Source organism: Protopterus annectens, chromosome 5.part1 (genome assembly GCF_019279795.1).
Source record: "Protopterus annectens isolate FY-2018-M chromosome 5.part1, PAN1.0, whole genome shotgun sequence".
NCBI lineage: Eukaryota > Metazoa > Chordata > Ceratodontiformes > Protopteridae > Protopterus > Protopterus annectens.
Genome location: NC_056736.1, coordinates 726,187,193 through 726,211,160, shown reverse-complemented (window position 1 = coordinate 726,211,160; position 23,968 = coordinate 726,187,193). Strand labels below are relative to the sequence as shown.

General features: G+C 40.2%; 1 protein-coding gene across 2 annotated transcripts in view; it reads left to right on the top strand.

Moving 5' to 3' along the window:
• ACER3 (alkaline ceramidase 3) overlaps window positions 1–23,968 on the top strand; it is a 1,138,468-nt gene that overhangs the window by 78,697 nt on the left and 1,035,803 nt on the right. For both annotated transcript variants that reach the window (XM_044073355.1, XM_044073354.1), the window contains exon 2: window positions 3,619–3,729. In XM_044073355.1, coding sequence (XP_043929290.1) covers window positions 3,619–3,729 — 111 coding nt within the window. The remainder of the gene's footprint in view (window positions 1–3,618; window positions 3,730–23,968) is intronic.

Below are 23,968 nucleotides of genomic sequence, written 5' to 3'. Positions count from 1 at the left end.
AAAAAAGGGGGGATAGTCAAGGGACAATTTGTCTGAGCATCACGAATGACGTCAGATGACCTTGACTATACCCATGAATGTTCAACACTTACAAGGTTGTTTTTGGAGAGAGAATATCCCCTAGAACTTATTGAAAATGTTTGTGGAGAAGTTAATGAGGGGAGGGGCAATAAATATAAGCCTATTTTGGGCTTAGGGAATTTGCCTATATCCTCTCTCCTTAGGGAAACAAGTGACTCAAATGAAAATTACAAAACAGTATTTGTTACAGATTATAGTGCCAATTCAGGTATTATTAAAAAAATAGTTGAAGAAGAATGGGGACATTTCTGTAATATGACCTACCTCACTTGTTTTAAAGGGAAAACTATGAAAACTGTATTTCGTAAAGGGAAAAACATAAAGAATGTTTTGGAATGGGAGATGGATACCAGAATTTTTTTCCAACCAACGCAAAGGTACATATAAATGTGGAGCTTGTGGGCAATGTAAATATATAGCACATACTGACAAAGTTTACATCCCAGCTAGAAATAGATGGATTTATGCATCTAATTATTCTAACTGTAATAGTCAAAGAATAATCTATTTAAGTATGTGTCAGGTTTGTCAGGGATTTCATATAGGCAAAACTGAGAGACATTTGAAACGGAGGATCTATGAACATCTTTATGAAGTACAAAAACAGAATTACAGTAATGCCTTATATTGACACACATTGACATGCCCACAAGCCACATTCACATTTTTTGTACTGGAAACACAAATGAGGGATCACAGGTGAGGTCCATGGGAGACCCGGTTAGAACACTGGGAAGCTTTTTGGCAGGTGTTGCTGGAAGCTAATAGATTGCCTGGTATGAATGACCACATATCTATTTTGCCCCTGTTAAAATTGAAAGCTGCTAAATTGTGAGACACATTTATATATATATATATATATATATATATATATATATATATATATATATATATATATACATACACATATATTTTTACATTTTAATATTTTATTTATTTTTAATATAATATTGATATTTCTCAACTAGGTTTTGTATGTTTTAGAATGTATTTTTAGTTAATACAAAGTACATCTGTTTTACTGAATTGTTAGTTTTTTACATCCACATTTTGTGAATGTTTTCACTTTAAAAATCAATTAGAGTGAATTAATTGGTGCATCTTGATTGTGGGGTATTATATAAATGTGTTGTTTTGTGGTATGACATTTTATCTGATGAAGTCAGTTATTTATACTGACGAAAACGTGATTTTATAATTTAGCGTTCATATTAAATCATTCACAGTGGTTGCGGTCTCTTCCTTATCTGTTTTTTTTATTTATAATTTTATATTTTGTGTAACCCTGCTCATGGCCTGAGTCTGAAAGTGGCCCACACTGATCAGTGCATTACCTAGTTAAGAAATAAATATTGCTTGTCTGTTAGCGTTCGCATGTTGGTGGGTGTTTGTCTGTAGTGTGTATAAAAAAAAATTTGACGTGGGCTACAGAGGTGCATGCCAACCCCCTCACACAGCACCCGGCATCAATTAACTACAACTGGCTGCCTGGATAATTTAGTTTAATACCTTTTAAGCACCTTTTCCATGAGGACGTGCAGTTACTAAAGGAGGCAAGAAAGCCTGCTACTAGAAAGCTTTGTGTTAGAAAATGAAAGAGGTTTTCTAGCTGGTGCTTTTGTCAGTTGCAGGGTCGCTAAAGGTAAGTAGAACCTTTGGTTGTTAAATATTTCTGTGACCTACTGTTGTATGTTTCCATCAAGGTACACATTTTCCCGATTCCCCCTCTGTTATGTTTTAGGTCAGACAATTTTTGAAAGGAGTGTTGCCCATGAGATCTCCTCACAAGCAAATTCCTCCTCCTTGTAATCTGTTTTGTTCTAGAAAAATTGACCTTGGCTTCTTTTGAAATAGCCTTTCAGGATCACATGGGGTCATTACTTGGAAAACTGTTTTATTTGTTGCTCTTACCTCTGCAAGGCAATTATCTCGGTTACAGGCTCGCATGGTAGGTGAACCCTGTTTGGCTTTTTGTTTCAAGCGATAGTAACCTCAGTTTTGTTAAAGGATGCGCTGCAATGTATTCGGTTCATACTATGACTGACTCAATCTTCAGTGATGACCTGTATTCCGTCAAGTCCAGTTTGATAAGTTTGCTCCTGCCAGACTTAAGCAGACCTTGAAAACAAATGGAAAATTGGGTACAGAAAAAATAATGCAGAGGGATGTTGGCATGACAGCACTGTTTTGTGCAAGTACTTGGAGTGACTGGTGATTGGCTGCAGTCTTTCTACACTTTGTCCTTCACTGAGAACTTGCAGACAGTGGCATAGGGAAGCAAACCCACCTCAGACGTTTGAATGAAGTAGCACTTCTGAAGTGGAAATCACTAATATGAATATGGTTGGAGGTATAATATCTGCAAACACTGATTTGCTGTGCTAGCACTTGTAGAATGCACAAAGCAAATTACATGGTGCAACAATAACTACACGTACGAAAAAATCCATAGAATGATGCCGCATGCATTGGAAAGAAATGCTATTAAACTAATTTTAGCTGAAGTTTGCACATTTCCATTAAATGCAAGTTAGTAATACAAAGGCATCAGTAGGGTATATAATGCACAATGCATAGTGCTTGTAACTGCAATGACAGATGTAACTTAAGACCCATCATGCTCAGTGTGTTAACCACGAAGTCCTGACTTTGTTAGCTGTGATATAGCTACATGTACTTGTTGTTGGGCATGCTTAGTGGGGTTCCTGGCTGTCTTAAACAGTATAACTAGCAGAAAGGAATACTGAAGCTATCAACCAAGGGTAGTCTAATGGTTAAGGTGTTTGCCTTAAAAACACAAGGTGCAGGGTTTGAGTCTCACAAGGGATAATTGGCTAGGCTTAAAATGGCTTGCAAGGGCAGTTAGCCTAGTACTAATCTATGAAGTCCAGACTATTTGGGTTTCATTCATTCCATAGTTACTTAAAACATGCTGTGCCAATCTCCGCATTAACCTAACCACTGCAGGGTTCCTCATGAACCGTACCTGAATAAAGAAGTGATCCCTGTGTCCTTACCTGATTATTGAAAAATGAGAGACCACTGCTTATCTGGTTTCTGCCGTGCACTTTAATTACTAAATCCATCCAAGAACAGCTAATGAAAATTATGCTTTGAGCAGGAAAGAAGGTTGGATTATTTGCTCAAAGATTGGTTGTGCTGACAGTTGTTTTATGCAGTGGCTTAGGTGGGTTTCAGGCTTGTCTCAGAGGGCAGTGTAATTGATAACTAGATGTCTTTAATTAAAATGGCTGTACAAAAAACCTGTGTAAGCATAGTGACTTCACTAGTACCAGTTGTTTATCATTTATCTTGCAAATCTTTTCCTGTTCTCCGGCACTGTGATACCAACCACCACCTTATTAAGTACATTCCTGTTAAGTGCAATGGCCAAGTTATTATGTTAAATAGAAGTTGTGTGGTTCATAGTTTACCTATTGAATAAGACTAGCTGAGTAGTGTTTACTTAATGAATGTTACTTTGTTCTGGATTTTTTTGTTGTGCAGTATGAAAATTACTGTGTTTCTTTTCCTCAGGGAATACAGTGAGTAACTTGATTATGATTATACCTCCACTCTATGGTGCTGTTCAGACTGTAAAGGAAGGCCTTGAACTTCGTTACGTTGCTGCATATTTAGGTTTAACAGGTATGTGAACATTGTTTGTTAAATTGTGGGTTTTAAGATTGGATGGTATGGGCATATACATTTTCACTATGGTTTTGTATTAAGTAAAAGATTGCCACTGCACACTTGCTGTTGCTTGCAAAACCAGGATGAATATTTATATTGTTAATGATAGTAAGCAACTCTTAACTGTTATTTCATCATTATAAATTTAGTTTGAGATGATCTGTAGCAGCAAATGTGCAGCTAACATTTAAGTAGTACATGTGTGTGTATGTTATTTGCGGAGTACTGAATGCTCTGTTCAGATCAAGACATGTCTTGGTAGTTTGTTTCCTGGTATAAAAATAAAGCATGGTCTGAGAAGGGCAGTTCTGGTACTATGACGAGCTTAAAAAAGTGGGTTATAAAGAACTTAACTAAAAATACTTGAGCAGTAATCCAAGACTGTGTGTGGGTATGTTGAGATTTACCCACGGTTGTGTAGTTTGATAACGAGGGAGAAACCCAAGTGATTAAACAAAGCCAACTGTGTGTAAATCCTGATATACCCACGCACAGGAGTGGATTAGTGCTTTTACACAGTGACATTATTTAAGAACGAAATTGCTTACCTTAAGTCTTTGTATAATGGCTCTTCCTTGTTGTCTTCTATATACTGATGTACTGCACATGTGTATGGGACTTGTGTTCCCATGCGTGCACAGTACATCCGTGCAGTGCAGGAGAGAGAAAAGAGAAATCTCTGCTGTTTTTTAATGTTTAAAAAGTCAGGATTTTATGAGGGACAGCAGGGAAATACAAGGAAAATTGGGTATGTTTCTGTTTAGTTTTTCAGAACTTTCCTGATTTTTCTCGTAATTTGATGTCCCCCACCATATACCAGTTGAAAGTCTGGCTGCTCAATGGTACTTCAACGGCTGGACTTTAATCAATTTACAATGGGCACGTTGATTAGCTGTCCAGTAAGGTTTGTAATAAGTAAATGTGAATTTTCACAAACTTCTTATTGTTGCCTTCCTCTGACTAAACCCTTACACGCTTAACAATTTCTCTTCTGCACTTGAATCATGCACTCTTTTTAACCACATCTTAAACAACACCTCCCATCTTTCTGTTTTTCTAACTGCACCCTTCCTCTACCCCTCTTCTACATCTCCTGTAATACACAAGTTCTAAAACTTATAGATACACCAGTTTGGAACAGGCAGCTTAAATAGAACTAAGCCTGTACCATGCTATCTCAGTTGTATGTTATTGCCACTATCCCCCTATGCACTGCAACTGTATCATCTCACCTACCACATAATTTTATAATTTACTTCATTATATCTCTTGAACTCTTTATATACTGTGGTGGTGCTGCAGTAGCGTTGTCGCCTCACAGTAAGACTTCCTGTTCGATTCTCAGCTAGAGCGTCTTCTGTGTGGAGACATGTGTGAATGGGCGTACCTTCTTTGAAGGTTGTGTGTCACGCCTGGCAACTCAGTATGTAAAAATCTACTGCCAATCATTAGCGGACCGGAGTTCCGCTGTGGCGACCCCTAACCGAGAAAAGCAGAAAGACACAACAACATATCTCTTGAACTCTTTACCAACCTATAGAATACTAAACTCTCTCTTCCTACATAATTTTTATAAGTTCATTTTATAAGTTCATTACATAGCTTGAACTCCTTGCAAGCCTTTCTTTACTGAAATGTAAGAACACTAAACTTCTTTAGTGTTTTCCCTTCTACACTGTCAATCCATTTACTTCCTGCAAGATTTTAGAGCTACAAGAACTGTGTAGATTTATAATTTTTGATGTAAATACTTCACTATATATACCTGTTTTGTAATTAAGATGTTTTTTTTTTTTTACTCAAGTAATTTTTATTTTCAAACAAATTATTGCAGATACAACATAATCTAAATTATAATACATAACTATTTACACTATTTACATTTGGCATACAGGAAAAATCAGTAAATGAAGCCAGTTTGATTCAAAGTACATGGATTAACATACAATTAAGTATTTACAGTAACCAGACACAGTCCAGTTGTAGTTTTCAATAAGATTTAGTACCTTTCTTCAAGGATCATTAGCTAAAGTGTTAGGTTAGATTCTCAGTTATTTAATATTTATCTCTTTCTGTGCTGTCTTTCATTATAGATAGAAATTCTTCCATGGACAGTGGTGAAGTGGAATTCCATTTCCTCGTTATGCACTTTCTAGCAGCTGATAGTGTGGTCCACAATAAGTAAAGATTGTCTCTCTTCAAATGAGGACCTTCATTTATGTTAGGGTTGAATGGATGGAGAAGTGTGTCAAGAGTGATTTGTGACAGTCTGGTACCAGTAAGAGTGCAAGGGAAGGTCTACAAGAGGGTAGTGAGACCAGCTATGTTATATGGGTTGTAGACAGTGGCATTGACTAAAAGGCAGGAGTCAGAGCTGGATGTGGCAGAGTTAAAGATGTTAAGATTTGCACTGGGTGTGACTAGGATGGACAGGATTAGGAATCAGTATATTAGAGGGTCAGCTCAGGTTGGACAGTTTGGAGACAAAGCAAGAGAGGCGAGATTGCGTTGGTTTGGACGTGCTGAGGAGGGATGCTGGGTATATAGGGAAAAGGATGCTAAGGATGGAGCTGCCAGGTAAGAGGAAAAGAGGAAGGCCTAAGTTAAGGTTTATGGATGTGGTGAGAGAGGACATGCAGGCAGTTGGTGTGAAAGAGCATGATGCAGAGGACAGAAAGAAATGGAAACAGAAGATCTGCTGTGGCGACCGCTAACGGGAACAGCCGAAAGATGATGATGATGAACACTAAAGCTTTAGATAATGTAAACAAATCTGAGAACAGAGCTTGAAAAAAAAGTATCAACATTCCAGAATTGTTTTATACTAGTGCACTCATACAAAATGTGTCCAGTTTGCCCTGCATGCATGAGAACATCTCCAACATAAAGCATTACTGCAAATACTAAACATGGCTATTTTGTCTGGTGTTAGGAATGTTCTGTGGAGAAATTTCCAGGTATAAATTCTCCAGTGTTGTGACCAGGAGGTTAATTTAACAGAAAGCAAGAAATTATTTTTAATTTCTGTAGTTAAAGATAAGGAATGCCACTTAGTAATATAATTCCAATATTTTTACTTGAGGTTTTGCTCTGTTAATATTTTATACAGGCTTGAGGTGATGTTTTTAAAGTTGAAATTGTTGTAAACAATTTCATATAAATAGATGACCAACTTTGGTTTTCCTTTGAAAGAAAAGCTATTAATTATTCTCATAAATCATGGGAATGTGACAGAACACTTTGTAGAAGTAGCCAATCTTGTGATGATGGTTTAAATTGCATTACAATGTCTTGTCCATCTATTACCTTATATTCACTCATACAATGTTGCCTAGAGCTGTTGGACATGCTACACCTAAAGAAATCCCAATCCCTCCAAGCTACACGCTCTAGGGACCTAAACCTTGTCACCACAATAAACAGGACACGCTGGAGGGATAGATTCCTGCCCCAGAGACTTCCTATACTCTGGAACAAGCTACCCATCTATGTCAAGCAAAGTTCTTCATTAACACTCTTGAAGAAAAATCTTGATGAGTGGATAGGAAATACACCCCGGGGATCACTTCTGTGTCTCTGCTGGACAGTGGCACAGGAAAATAACTTTCTTGGGTGGCGTAAGCTATGGTACCTTGCTGGCTAGACTTACGTAGGCCCTTGGGCCGATAGCCTAGTATCTACCTATGAACATATGAAGTTTTTGCATTACAATGGCTTGTCCATCTAGTACCGTATGTTCATTCATACGTTGCCCAACATATGACGTTTTTAGATTCCCAGATATTTAAAGTGTTTCTATGCAATTTCAGTAAAATTTTTGTAATACTAAAGGGAATCAATGTCTCAAACCAAAGCTTGATCTCTGTATTCATGTTAAGAAATTTCCTGAATGTATTAAATATAAAATTATTGGAATTTAATTTTGTAGGTTTTGATATATTGTATTGTATACTGAAATATAAAGCATACCATAACTTATTAAATTGATTGGTTAGTGGAAAGTTAACTGAAGTATAACTTTTATTTAATAATATGGTTAAATGCAAGCACTTCCAGTTTGCAGTATAATTGGGGTCTACCCAATTTATAATGATTAAGGTGTATTTTATTATAAGAGAAATGTAACTATTGTTTGTCTGAGAACTGTCTGACATTCACTTGTTAATACAAATGCACTGTGATGGAGCTTTCTCTTAGAGCTTAGCTGAAAATGGACTCTGCCCAGTAGGACTGTCACAATCAACAAAGGCAAATAAAATAAATTGCAGTGAAGAACTTTGACCAGGTGTGTAAACCAACACTCTCTGGGTCGATAATTGCAACTCTTCAAATCAGAACCTTTATCCTTGTACACAAAAATAGTATGCGTGTCCTCCCAAGTAGCAGGAATTGTTCTGTATAGAAGTTTTGAAGATATGAATACAAGACAGATCAACGTACGACTCTTATCATTTGGAAATTGTTTCCTTGAGGACTAGTCAAAACTATTGGAAACTATCCCAGTGCTGCAGTAAACAGACTTGGCAACAAGTAAAAAGCAAAACTGTTTGTTCAAAATCTTCTTAAATAATCCTGTCCAAAAAATGTCCTAATTATGTTGACCTTGCTGACTTTATAATTTTACTTATGAAGTGAAGTTATCTGGTGAAAGACCTTTTTGCTCATCTTATTAAATAATAGCAATGGCTTAGTACAGACTTTTTTTGTAGCTACTTCACTCTTATCCTACTAATAATACCTGTCTTCTTGAACAAGAGTCTTACTTTAAAACTATTGTGATACATTTGGTGATTTTTGTATCGGCTTGAATTTTGAAACACTACATGCTACTTTTTTTGTTAAATGCTTGTAGAGATTCTAAAGTACTAGATTGTCAAGTGATGCATAATTGAAGAATGCAGTTGAAAATCTGCTGGGAATGTGGGTTGGACAGAGATGAGATTATTGGGTTTTTCTTTTTTCAGTTATATTTTGTCACTGCTTGAAGGCTTAGTGTGGTGGCAGAATGTTTTTCTTGCCGTCGTTAATTGAGTTAAGTAAGAAAAAAAATAATCTTAGGATGCAAGTGTTTTTAAACCTCTCTGGTGGTTATGTAAACTCTTCTCACATTTCTTTGCTTGATACAAGTTTTTTACATCTGTATAATTGGAAGATGTCTAAATTTGTCTTGGCTTACAAATCTTTATTGTGTATTATATTTGAACAGTTGTATAAGTGCAGCTCAAAAGCTGTATTTTATGGATCTCTATAATCTATGGTCCCAAGTTAAAATGGCCTCTTCCACAATTATTTTATCATTTTTCTTCATTTATCCATAATATATTGTGGGAACGTCCTGTCTGAAGCACGAGACCTCCTCCAATTGCAAACCCCATGACCTAGAGAAATAGTATGATAGTGTAAGAAATATGTAGAATCTTTAAACTCCTTGAAATACTTTTATAGAGGGCTATGTCACCACACACCTGCAACTATATTAACTTGAGGCTGCTGTACCTCCATAGTAGGGGGCTATAACCTTAGACTTGGTATATATTCCTTTTCTTCATACAGTAGAGTCGATTATCCGAATGTCTATTATCCAAACAGCCTTCCAATGTTTTCGGGTAGGAAAACTTAAAAGTCTGAAAATGTAAACATTATACGTATTCGCTTGTGTGTGTTTTCTGAGCTTGTAGCCTGCTCATCATCTTCTTTTGGCTGTTCCCGTTAGGGGTCACCACAGTGGATCATCTGTTTCCATTTCTTCCTGTCCTCTGCATCTTGCTCTATCACACCAACCACCTGCATGTCCTCTCTCACCACATCCATAAACCTTATCTTAGGCCTACCTCTTTTCCTGTTACCTGGTAGCTTCATCCTTGGCATCTTTTTCCCAATGTAGTCAGCATCCCTCCTCAGCACATGTCCAAACCAACGTAATCTTGCCGCTTTGGCTTTGTCTCCAAACCTTCCAACCTGGGCTGACCCTCTAATATACTTATATCTAATCCTGTCCACCTTCGTTACACCCAGTGCAAATCTTAACATCTTTAACTCTGCCACATCCAGCTTTAACTGCGGCCTTTTTGTCAATGCCACTGTCTCCAACCCATATAACATAGCTGGTCTCACTACCCTCTTGGAGTCCTTCCCTTTCACTCTTACTGGTACTCGTCTGTCACAAATCACTCCTGGCACTCTTCTCCACCCACTCCATCCTGCCTGTACTCTCTTCTTCACCTCTCTTCCATGCTCACCATTACTCTGAACTATTGATCCAAAGTATTTAAACCCATCCACCTTCACCACCTCTACTCCTTGCAGCCTCACCATTCCTCTATCTTCCCTTTCATTCACACACACATATTCTGTCTTAGTCCTGCTGACCTTCATTCCTCTTCTCTCTAGAGCATATCTCCATTTCTCCAGGGTCGTCTCCACCTGTTCCCTACTCTCACTACAGATCACAATGTCATCTGCAAACATCATAGTCCACGGGGACGCCTGTCTGATTTTGTCTGTTAACCTGTCCATCACCATTGCAAATAAGAAAGGTCTCAGAGCTGATCCTTGATGTAATCCCACCTCCACCTTAAACGCATCTGTCACTCCCACTGCAGACCTCGCCTGGTAATGTATGAAAAATATTCTTTATTGCCCACTGGAATCGCTGAATAGTTGAAAAGTGTATTCCCTATGTGCAGAAAAAAACAAGACTTTAGAAGTTTTTTTTATCTGGTTCAATTATATGTTTGATTATCCAAACTAACCTAGGTCCCAATTAGTGTGGATAATTGACTGCGTACTGTGCTTTCAATTGCTCTGCTTATGGAGTTGCAGTCACAGTCCATGAAATTTCAGCAGAAGACCAATCAAGTGCCCAGCCTTTCAGTTTATAACTTTTTTTGTTTTTCAGTGCACTGGTATTTAACCCTTTTGTCCCTTCAGACTATTTTGTAATTTTGAGTGCAATTGTAAGCTTTTTATAGACTTTCCCAAATTAAGGCTTGAGCATACCTTGTTCATGTATGTGCTGCTGTAGTCGTACGTTACCTGTTGAGAGGTACAACTTTATTTCACAAAATGTATTCCAGTTACATGTTAAATAAATGTACCAGTATTGCCTTACTGCTCAAGAATTGTCATTTTTTCCCCTGTGAACCTAAGTTATGTATTTATTTATATTTATTTTTTATTAGAACTCAACTTTTTGGTTGCCTTTTTTTGTGCTGATTTTCTTCCTGCTTTTTTACAAGGTAACTTAATGCATTCCCTTCCAGTACACAATTCTTAAGGGAAGGTAAGGTTGCCCCTGTACTGGTTGGGAATGTTGTAGGACTGCGTCTGTGAATGTGAATTGAGCTTATCTGAGTTATATCACTCCTCTAAGAGCAGAAGAATACAAATTAGAACATACCAGATGATAGACATATGTTTTTATTTAAGTATAGTTTGCTGACACGCAGCATAATTACAATGGATTTTTTTCTTGGAGTTAACATCATAATCTAGATTTGTTGTGGTAATTATGCAGAATAGCGCAACGATTTTAAAACCGTAAATATTCAAAATGACTAAGACTAAATATGCTACGTTCATTAGGTGCTTCTAATTTATAAACATTTACTTATATAAAGTTCAGGATTAAAAACAGAAAACGTTGGTGGTCTAAGTTTTAATTTTCTGGGGAGATGAGGTCACCATTGTAGTCCTATTTCTCCAACGACTGTTTACCTTTCGACTAGTAGTTTACTATTGTCGCTGTCTTTTTTTCTTAGCTTTTTAATTTCAGTTTCTTTGGTTGTTCCTGAACGTAGAATTTTGGTCTTGTTTCCGTCTTCTGGTAATAACTTGCATTTCCATTGCTAAGATGAGCTGTAAGAGTGGCAGTTCGTGTTTTAGACATTTTGGCACTGGAGCATTTAATAAAGCCAGCTCTTTCACAGTTGATATATTATTTGACCCTGAGGCTGTTCAAAGTGGTTCATATTTTCCAAAGGTCAGTCAATATGATGCGTTTCCAATGTGCTTTAAGTATAGACTTACATTTCCAATAACTTCCAATTCCTTACCAAGTCTCCTCTATTTGATGGGCTCTGTGTAATAAATTTCCAAGTATACATTTCCCAAAATTGTACCTACCATGTATTCCCTGTCTATTTCAAAGTACTATTTTGTCATTTTCAGAAAGACTGTATTGTTTGTTCTCGATGACAAATTTTGGGTATTTTTCATTTAATGTCTTCCTTATGTTCTGTAAGGATTTTATACAGTGATGGCCAAATTTGTTCCTAGTCTGTCATTTCATCTTGGAGGAAACCTCAGTAGTTGATTATGTTACAGAAAAGCAAATTTCATAGCATTCTAAATTGCTATTTCAGTGGCACAGCAGATATCCTTTGCCTTTGATGCATAAGGCTGTGGGATCAATTCCCTCACCAGGTAGATAAATCGCTGACACTGCAGTGCATTATAAGTGGGGTGCTGCAAGAGTACATCCTCTTTCACGTGAGATGTTAAACAGAGTTACTAGTAGTTTAGGTGGATATAAAAGATCCCATGGCACCTACTGAAAAGAGTAAGGGAAATTCATAGGTTCATATAATGATGCTAGGCTGTTGGCCCAGAGGCCGTTATAAGCCTAGCCAAGAATTTCACCCATGTTCCCACAAAGTTAGCCCCTGTTTTCCCTGTCTAGCAGGGACACAGGTGGGATCCCAGAGGTATATTTTCTGTTTCCCATCCAGTTTTCCAGATTCTTCTTAAAGCTAGTAAGGTACTCTGCTTGACATGGAGAGGGAGTCTATTCCACAGATGGCGTCTTTGGGACACAAATCTATCCCGCCAACAAGTTCTATTAATGTCACAGACCAGGTTGAGGCCTTGCATGCGGGTTGCACAAGTGGAGTTTGACTTACAGATGTGCAGCAACTCCATCAAGGCTGGGTCTGAGATGGCCTTGTATGCCAGACACAGGTCAACTCTGAGCAGTTTGTACGAAACTGAGTAGAGGGACAAGTAGCCTATCTGTATAGGATAGATGTTTGAGACCCTGGATTTTCCTGGTCAGGAACCTCTGTTGTCTCTCCAGTTGCTGCATGTGTTTGGCAAGGTACATGCTGAATGGGGCATTGTATTCGATGATGGGTCAGATAAGGGAGGAGTACAGGGATAGTATGACCTTGTTCTGGATGAAATGCCCTTAGGTATGAGGTGGGCCATGTAGAAAGCCTTCTGTACAGTGGAGGCAACATGGTGGTCAAAAATCAGTTTGCTATCAACCTGGGTGCCCAAGTCCCTCATGACTGATTGCATGCATAGTACGTTGTTATTTATGTGATAATTAGTGGAGTCCCCACTTTCCCCAAAGGGGATAACAAAACATTTTTTGGCATTCAGTTTGAGGCCATGCTTCTGGCACCAGTCATTAGTTTGGGTAACGCCCTCTTGGAGGATGTTCACATCACTAGGGGAATTTAAGACTGCCCCCAGCTTGCAGTAATCTGCAGACTTGGTCAGCCACAGACCACTGATTTTGACTTGCACCGCAGAAAAGTATATCCCAAACAGAGGCCCCAAGACCGATCCTTGGGGTACAATGCTCATTACGGGTCTACTGCTAGAGGTGGCTTCCCCTGTTTTGACTGAGCGGGTTCTGTCAGTGAGCCAGTTAGCTACCCATCTGGTAACATATGGGTTAATGCCTAGCTGGGAGAGTTTATCTATTATGCCCGAGTGGGGAATAGTATCCAAGGCTTTGGCTAGGTCAAGGGAGGCAGTGTGCACGTCCTCCCCTCAAATGGGTTTCGTGACTGTTTCGAAGAAGTCGACCAAGTTTAACAGGCATGATCTCCATTTGTCAAAACTAAACTGTGTGGGAGCAAGCATTTGAATGGTTGCTAATGTCCTTGTTTATAAGGTCCATGATAATGCGTTCCATGGTTTTGCAGATCAGGCTAGTTAGGCTGATGGGTGTATAAATGCCTGGGTCCACCTTTGTGTAGAGGGATGACAGTGGCTGTCCTCCATTTGGCTGGGACGAAGCCAGTGCTCAAGCTTCGGTTTAATAGGGTGCCTAAAGGAGCCGAGAGCTCATGCCCGAGTTCATCTATGACACAGCCAGGGATGTTGTCTGGTCCCATGGAGAACTGTATTTTTTGCCTTTGAGAGAGCATTAAAGACCTGCTCCCTGGTGATGAGAGGAGGGGGGCAGATGGGGACAGGGGGGATGAAGTTTTCACTGAACCTGTCTGCCAGGAGGTTGGCTATATCTACAGCTTTTATGTATGTGGTGTTCTTGACCACCAGTTCAGAGCAGATTTGGGTGTTACCATTGAGATTGCGGACATATGTGAAGAAGGCCTTGTGATTGCCCTTAGTGGATGTGGCCAGTTTGGACTTTAAGTTAACCTTAGAGGATTTCACCAGTGAACTTATTTGCTTGTTCAGACAATGGAGAGAGTGCTTCCACTTTGGCATCTGCTCCTTCTTGGTCCTGGACAGCAGTCTTTTTTTTATTAGAGTTTGCTTATTGCTGCTGCCACCAGACAGGTTTACGCTTCCTTGAGGAAAATGATTTAGTCCTGTCCGGTATTAGAGTCCATACAGCTATGTAGGTGCTTGTATAGTTTTTTTGGTGTAGGCTTGGACATTGGTGTTAGTTCTAGCTGAAGGTATGGTGGCTGTGAAGTTGCTTAATACCAGCTCTCAGGAGATTTTAGTCCGCTTTGAAAAAGTTTTTTTTTTTGTTTGACCCTGACAGGAGGGGGGGGGGGGGGTCAGGGGAGATTGTGACTTCGAAAGTGATCACTTTATGGTCAGATCTTACCAAGGAGGATGACACTGTAGGGGTGCTACAGTGGCTACTCAGGTTGGTTAGTAGTAGGTCCAGGATATTTTCACCTTGTTGGGGTGTCGACCAGCTGATCCAGTGCACTGGCATTGACTAAGTCGAGGAATCTCTGGGTGTTCATGTTTGGGCTAGAATAAGTATTCCACTCTGTGGTTGGGTAGTTAAAGTCACCCAAGATCAAGGTAGAGGGTTAAATCTTGATGGATTCAAGTAAGTCCATATAGGTGGAGTGGGCATCCTCCATCATGATTAGGGGTCTGTAGCTAGCTGTGATTTGAATAGGTGTTTTGTCAACAGTTAACTGCACTTTGAGTGTCTCCTGTGTGTCATACTGTTTGACCAGCCTGGAGGTGTGTGTGTCTTTGATAAATATTGAAACTCTACCTCCTTTGGCTTTGCAGCCCTCTGTTTGGGGTCTGAATGTATGACTCCTACTGTGTACAAAGAGAGCATTTGGGAAGGACAACCCCTGTAGCCTCTTAATCCTGGTCTGTTCCTTCCCACAAAAAAAAAAAAATATATATATATATATATATATATATATATATATATATATATATATATATATATATATATATATATATATATATATTATTCATCTCCTCTTACTGTAACTGTCTTAGTTGCTCTTCTGCGTGCTGTTCTCTGTTCAGTTGCTCTTACTCTGCACTTATTACTGTTTGTTAGTAGCCTTCTAATTTACTGCCTTCTGCACTTGTTTTTTTAGTCATTAATTTAATTGCATTTATTTGAAGTGTATTTGTCATAGTGTTGCTACACGCTCGGGTGTGCTGGCCTGCACTACAATTTGAATTATATTTACTGCTGTTTTAGCTGCTTTTCTGTAACAAAAAAATATTCTAAGCTTGTTTCCTGCCTTTCCTGTAACTAGCCAAGTCTAGATACAGACTTACTGTATCCAGGACTGTTTGTAAGCTTCTGAGCCCCCTAAGCCTTTCTGTGTTGGAGGGAAGCCTTCTAGCTTATCAGTGGGAGTGGTAAGCACTAGCTAGCCTATCTACCACGGGAAGAGTGGGTTTTGGCCCTGAAATTGTAGTTCATTGGCGGTTTTGACAGTTTTTCCATCTCTTTCTACTTTCTGGTTAAAAGCCTGTTTTGCGTTTGGTCCCCACTTTTCCTATAACTAGTGTAATCCAGGTACGTATTTGCTTTATCCAGGACTGTTGGTAAGCATCTGAGCACCTCAAGCCCCTGTGTGTTGGAGAGAAGCCTTCTAGCTTATCAGTGGTATGGTAAGCACTAGGTAACCTATCTACCACAGGAGGAGTGGTTTCTGGCCCAGAAATTAAAGTTTATTGGCTGTTTGGGAAGCTTTTCCATCTCTTTCAACCTTCTGATTGAAAAGCCTGTGTTTGTGCTTGTTTCCTGCCTTTCCTGTTACTAGTGTAGTCCAGGTACAGATTTGCTGTATCCAGGACTCTTTGTAAGCTTCTGAGCCCCCCAAGCCTTTCCGTGTTGGAGGGGAAACCTTCTAGCTTATCTACCACAAGAGGAGTGGTCCCTGGCCCAGAAATTGTAGCTATTGGCTGTTTGAGCAGTTTTTTTCCATCTCTTTCAACTTTTGCCTGTTTCCCGCCTTTCCTATAACTAGCCTAGTCTGGTTACAGAGTTGCTGTATTTAGGATTGTTAGGCTTGGGGGCTCAGAAGCTTACTATCAGCGGGAGTGGTAAGCACTAGGTAGCCTATTCTCCATGGGAAGAGTGAGTTTTGGCCCAGAAATTGTAGTTTATTTAGCCGTTTGGGCAGTTTTCCATCTCTTTCAATTTGCTGGCTTAAAAGCCTACGTTTGTACTTGTTCCCCGCCTTTCCTGTAACTAGTCTAGTCCAGGTACAGATTTGCTGTATTCCAGGACTCTTTTTGTAAGCTTCTGAGCCCCCCAAGCCTTTCTGTGTTGGAGGGAAACCTTCTAGCTTATCTACCACAAGAGGAGTGGTTCCTGGCCCAGAAATTGTAGCTATTGGCCGTGTGGGCAGTTTTTTTCCATCTATTTCAATGTTCTGGTTTAAAAGCCGCACTTGCGCTTGTTTCCCACCTTTCCTGTAACTAGCCTAGTCCAGATACAGAGTCGCTGTATCCAGGACTGTTGGTAAGCTTCTGAGACCCGCAAGCCTTTCTGTGTTGGAGGAAAGCCTTCTAGCTTGTCAGTGGGAGTGGTAAGCACTAGGTAGCCTGTCTACCACGAGAGGAGAGGTTTTTGGCCCAGAAATTGTAGTTTATTGACCATTTGGACAGTTTGTCCATCTCTTTCAACATTCTGGTTTAAAAGACCACATCTGCGCTTGTTTCCCATCCTTCCTGTAACTAACCTACTGGTAGCACTAGAAAGCGTTAAACTGATGTAAGCCTTCTAGCTTAGGAGAGAGACTTTGGAGTGATAAGTATCAGTTTTCTGTACTTTCTTGCTGTACTTCACTGTTTTCTGCCTAAGTGCAGATTTTCCAGCATTTATTGTTATTTTAAAAGCTTGTTTTTTTCACATTGTACTTATTTAACTGCCTGCACTTTTTTAAAAAGGTGTTTTTTGTTTAAATAATTTAACTGTTGTAGGCTACACACTAAAGTGCGATAGCCTTTTCTGATCGTTTGTAGTCGTTTAAATATATTTTAAATTTTTAAAAACTTTTGTTTTTGTTTTGATTTTAACTTTAGTTGTTAAACATTCTTTGAATAGTCTTGCATTTAGTTTTTAACTTGTGATTTAACTATACAAACTATATCCGGTTTATACGTATCAAAGTATATTTTTGTAACAACATTTAGGTTAAAACCAATGTTACCGGTTCGACATAGTCATGTGACCGGTTTTTACTATTTAAAGAGTGTTTTGAGTTTGTGTATTGTCTGAGGAAGTTGCTTTATGAAAGCGACGAAAAGCGTTTTACTCAATTAAAGTATTTGCTTCATTTAATCAATTAGTACCACGTTTTGTTCTGTATTGACTTCGGTTTTGTGTAGTTCTTGAAAGCCGGTTGTACTTGTTTGGACTTCAGTTTGTTTAAAGCTGTTTTAAGTGTATTTTTTTACAGTTTTTGCCTTATCTTTAAAAAAAAAAAAAAAAAAAAAAAAAAAAAACTAGTTTCCCAGCTTTCTAAGCTAGTATAGTCCAGTTTTCAGGCTAGCGCTGAATTCAGGGCTGTGATACTAGTTTCTGAGTTGCCCATACCTTACTTGGATAGAAGGAAGTTTCTCTGTTCACCTGTGAGAGAGGGGAGCTTTGAGCAACCTATCTGTCCCTGGAGGAGTGGTTCCAGCCCAGAAGTTAGTAATTTATTGGCCATTTTGGGCTAATTTCTATGTCTTTCATTTCCCTACTATAAAAACCACGTTTGCACAGTTTTGTGCACCGGGCAGTGCCGGTTAGCTACAGTTAAATTATTCCCGGTTCCAGTAAGTCTCCTCTTCAGTTTTTCTCGTGAAACTAGTCCAACTCTCAACCTAAGCACTAAAAAAGCATCTTACAGCCCAGCACTTGCTCAGACCTAATCGCAAGCACTAATATACCCTGGCACTGATTGCCCAGCAGGGCAAGGATCTTTATTCACCCCTCACCAACCAAGCGACTAAGCAGCTCACCCTACTATTCAGGCATAACCAAAGGGCAACTTCAGGTGCACTCCAGTCCAGCTGGTGAATCTGGGTATCTTGAGGCAATGTTACAACTGCCTCATGTACACAGACAACCCTCTCCTCCTACCACAAAACACTAACATATGCGAGAGATGCAATTATACAGCCAAACTGGAAGCTAAGCTGTCTCTACCCAAGACTGGATCAGACAGTCAAGAGGAGAAGGTTAACACTTGCACCACAACTCCAGCCGCACACAGACATACTAAAACAGCACTGGCAAAAAATGCACATAAATACACAAAATTATACTTGGAGGCACTAAATAAAAACCTGCAAAAGCATCAGAGACCTCCAAAGCAGACAGCCAAACAACCTGCACTTCCCGTCACAAACCAGACAACACGTAAAACACAGTCAGTGTGCTGCACAATCACAGCTCTTAAGGCGAAATAACATACTTTTAACACACTAGTAATAGGTGACTCTCTAATCGGGCACACTGACGTCCCACTCACTAGGCTGGACAAGCAGAAGGTTACTGTTAGCTGCCTGTCGGGAGCCAGAATCCGCCACATAACACGCACTTGGGTCACTCAAGAACAAGTACAAATATGACTCTGTCATTGTTCATATTGGTGTGAATGACCCGAGACGTATCTCCCTGGACTACATGAAAAGAGACCTGAAAGAGCTCTCTGATCATGTAGCCCAGGCTGGTATGACCCTGACCCAGAGTAGCATCCTGCCCTCACCAAGAATGATACCTCAGTATAAAGAAAAAATTATCAATTTTAACAATTGGCTAAGCTTCTGGTGTCATTCAGTGGGGATCCAGTGTCTGTCAGCCTGGGACGACATGCTCGACAAGCTGCATTGCTTCGCAAGAGACACTGCTTGCACCTATCACCCCTAGGCTTTTGAATTCTGGCCAAGGCTCTTGCTGCCCCATAGTGCCTTTTTAGGCAAGGCTCAAAAGTCAAACCCACCTCTGTAAACAGCACAATTAACAAAAAACTGAGGGTTATGCTACTCAAAGCCAGGCGTTTAAATCTCAAAATGCACGTGCTCGAAGCACTCCTCCATATGGAGAACGTCGACATCTGTGCAGTAACTGAAACCTGGTTCAAGGCCCCAGAGAGCACCCCAGCACTACCGGGCTACAATTCATACCACACGTTTCGGCCACAGAACATGGGCCGAAACACAAAAGGAGGGGGTGTATCCTTATTCATCAAGGATACCTACACCTCCAGGTTAGTGGTGCAACTAACATCGGGCAGATCTGCAATGCAAATTGTGGCCTGCTACAGATCACCCTCCATGACCCAGGACCACCACTCCACCTTTCTGGAGACACTGGAAAACATGAAGGTCTTACCAAACACCCTGATATTGGGCGATTTCAATTACCCTACCATTCACTGGGAAAACTACTAGAGTACAAATTCCCAGGCCCAGCGCTTCCTGGAATTCATCAACTCAAATGCCCTGGGTCAGCTGGTAAACTCCCCTACCAGAGGTGAAAACATATTGGACTTGGTCATCACTAACATGGGCGACAGGTGTTCCACATCGTAGGTCAACCAGTCACTGGTTAGATCAGACCATAAACTAATCACTCTGGATGTCCACACCCCACTACCACCCCCAACTAAGGAAACCACAGTAAAAAACTTTTCTAAAGCAAACTTCACCTTACTTAAGACAGAGGTGGTAAGTTTCACAGCCCCCACGCTAAAGGATAACGCTGCCCAAGATGCAGAAACCTTTACAAACGCGCACTCTGAGCACCTACAAAGATGCATGGATTGTGCCATCCTTGGCAAAACCAAGACTCACTCCTCTAAGAGAAGGAAACCAGTTTGGTGGACCCCTGCAATAAACAGGCTATACAACAGAAGGAGGAAACTAGTTGAGAAAAAAAAAAGCAAATCCCAAGAGGGAAAGACATCCCTGATCAGTATCCGTAAGAAACTTAGGTCCCTCATGAAATCATCCAAGGGTAACTTTGAAAGAAAAATAGCCAAGGATTCAAAAGATAACCACAAAGCCTTCTTTAGTTATGTTGAGAATCTAAGTGGCAACTCGCAGATATGCACTGAACTAGTGCAAAATAGCATAAAATATACTGAACCTACTGATATTGCCAACATCCTGGCAGATAGATTCAGTGCAAACTTCACACCCCTCTCACCTCCAAAAGGGCCCACAACAATATAGAAAAAGGTGTAGTGTCCCAAAAATCACAGATGCACAGGTAAAAACAGCCCTTTCAACAGCCAAAAATACAGCGTCAATGGGACCAGATGGTGTCCCAGGCTGCGTCTTGCATGAACTACAGAACAAACTAACCCCCCACCTAAACATGCTGTTCATCATCAGCCTCTCCACAGGCTACTTGCCCATAGAATGGCGCACAGCAATGGTTATACCTCTCCACAAAGGAGGGGCCAAAACTGACCCTGGTAACTATCGCCCCATAAGCCTGACTAGCCTGGTCTGCAAGGCTATGGAGCACATCATCATGGAACTCATTAACAAAGACATTGGGAACCTCCAAACACTTGACCCGACCCAGTTTGGCTTTAAGGGCAGATCATGCCTACTAAACCTGGTTGACTTCTTTGGGACAGTCACCAAGGCCATAGACGAGGGAAAGGTGGTTCACACAGCCTACCGTGACCTCGCCAAGGCTTTTGACACCATTCCCCACTCTGGTATTACAGAAAAACTCACCAGCCTGAACATAAATCCCTAGGTCACGAGATGGGTTGCCAACTGGCTTACAGACAGAACTCATCACGGTAAGAATAGCGGGCTCCAGGTCCGACTCTAAACCAGTCACAAGTGGTGTCCCGCAAGGCTCTGTCCTGGGACCCCTACTGTTTGGCATATACTTCTCAGAAGTACAGGCAAATACAGGAGGACTATGGCTAACCAAGTTCCCCGATGACTGCAAACTGGGAGCCATGATTGACTCTCCGGCTGACACTGATATCCCCCAAAAGGGCCTTACTGAGACAGACACCTGGTGTCAAAGTCATGGCCTCAAGCTAAATGCCAAAAAATGCATAGTCATCCTGTTTGGGAAAAACAAAACACCCACAAATTACTACATAGGTGGCAGCCCCCTTAATACAGAAGAGGGAATAGGTCTGGGGACCCGGGTAGATAGTAATCTCTCCTTTGACAATCATATTGCCAAAGTAGTTGGGAAATCCTTCTATGTGGCCCATCTAATTACTAAAGGGTTCGCATCTAGAAATGGAGATTATAGTGCCCCTCTACTCGTCCCTCATTAGGCCCATCATAGAGTACAATGCCCCATTTGGGATGTACCTCACAAGACACTTCCAACAGCTGGAAAGACCACAAAAGTACCTCACCAAGAGGATTACTGGTCTCAAACATATGTCCTATGCAGCCCGACTGAAAAAACTTTGGCTGTACTCAATGGCATATCGCTTACTCAGAGGTGATCTCTGCCTGACTTACAGAGCCATGTCCAACTCAGAATTGATGGACATGCTCCACCTAAAGAAATCCAAGTCACTGCGAGCCACGCACTCTAGTGAGCTAAACCTCACCACAACAATAACTAGAACATGCTGGAGGGATAGATTTCTGTCACACAGACTCCCCATGCTTTGGAACAAAATTCCAAATTACATCAGGCAGAGCCCCTCACTAACACTCTTCAAGAGAAACCTTGACGAGTGGATGGATAATGGAAAATACACCCCTGGGATCACTTAATTGGCTCTGCTTGACAGAGGATCAGTTAATTAATCAGTGGGGTGGCGAAAGCCGACACACTCTGGCTAGGCTTATAAATGCCCTCTGGCAGATAGCCTAGTATACCTACCTATGAACCTATAGGATGAGTAACCTGGTAAGGGTGGGGTGCTCTCCGCAGTTTTGAACCAGGTTTGAGTGACTGCACAAATGTCTGCATCGATGCCCTGACCAAGTTTCCTCTAGTAGTAATGAATACCAGCTTGAGTCTCCCCTGAAAAGAGACTAGTACCCAAGTGGGGCTAATTAGATCAATAAAGGATAAATAAAAATAATTTCATTAAAGAAAATGTCTGTGATTGTAACTTAAACATCATCAAAGATCTGGTGCTGAACATCAGTCTGTATTGGTAGTGTTGTGACATTCTCCTTCTCTATTGTGATGTATTTATTGTAGCAAACAGGTACATTTTAACGGTCCTAAAGCCATCCCTTTGAGAGATGCTTTTAAAAACTGCAGTTTGTATTACTAGTAACTGTATAGATTTTGCCAGCTGTTCTACATTTTAGCTGGATTCGGCATCTTTTTCTGGATGCTGTTAGGGGCTTGCAGCAAATCTTGTAAAGCCTTTTAAATCTCTAAGGCTGCAAGTTTCATTATAAACATCTTGATGCTCATGCCGTTTGCTGAATTAAAGATTTTGTATATGTTGAGAATGTAGGGTGGATTAAAAAAATGGAACTTTGAATTTTATAATTGAGACAGCACTAAAAGGAAATGAGCAGTCTGGTGACATATGGAATATGTTAAAGCTTTAGTAAAGTGATATTTTAGTTTACTGTAGATTGTTTATTCATGATTGCTGTCATAGATAACCAGGTAAGCTCATTGTTCATTGTGGCATAATGCACATTGTTTCATTAAGTTTGTGTTTCAGTTTTGTGCTGCACAGAATGTTGTTTTCTAGACCCTATATTGTTTGGAAGGTCTAAGTGGACAAAGCCCATTTTCTGCAGAGGCCCAGGGAGGAAAAACTCCAATAACCACAACATATGAATGTTTAGAGCAAGATAATAAAACAAAAAACATCACCTAAGTAACCATAACAAAATTACAACATTTTTAAAAGAAAAATAGCAAATTTAACTGAATTACATAAACATATAACCGGTATATAGCATACTGTCTACCTCAGAGGATTAAAAAGTAGGTATAGAAAAGTACAAAAAGAACTGAAAGGAATATGTTATCTTATGTAGTTGCAGGTGTAGTCTAGGTTTGTCATTTTGTTTCTTTCTGACAGGTGGCAATGTGTAAGATAAAAGGTGCTTGTATGCAAAACTGTTAATATGTTTGTATTACAGGGTTATTGGCTCCATCATGCTGAGGGAGTAAGCCCCAGCTACAGCCCAGATGACCTGGGTTCAGTTAGCGTACCAAGTGCTGGAGGAGCTGGTGGGGAGAGGGAGAAGAGAGATGAGGTGATTCCTGCATGCATGTCTCATAGGGAGGTTGTACTTTGAGTGGGAATCCCCAATGATAACTAGAAATCTTATGAGAAGCACTTGCTTCAAGGAGGACAGTGACTTTTTAGGTATTGTATCACTTGCAAAAGCAGAAGATGAGTTCTTGCTAAGGTCCATTATATGGTGAACCCTGAATGTGCTAGTGGGCATATGTGGGTGGAATTGTCCAGGCCTTAAAACAAAACTCTACTACTACTACTACTACTAGTATATGACTGCACCATACTATTACTAGTATATGACTGCACCATACTCCTTGCTTTACTGCACAATCCTGGGTTGAACAAATGGAATCTAGGGCTAATGTATTGCCCTGGGGGGGGTAACGGTGAAAGGCCTGCACGGACAGGTGCCTGGTGGAGGCCTAATAGTCGAGGGTGGGGGGTGCACAGAACAAAAATGTCATACTCTGCTGGGAGAGAAATGTAACCTTGAATTTTGCAGTACTACCTCTATTGCTTGTGGTGGGTGCCATATATAATAAAATGTCAAAAAATTGTGTATT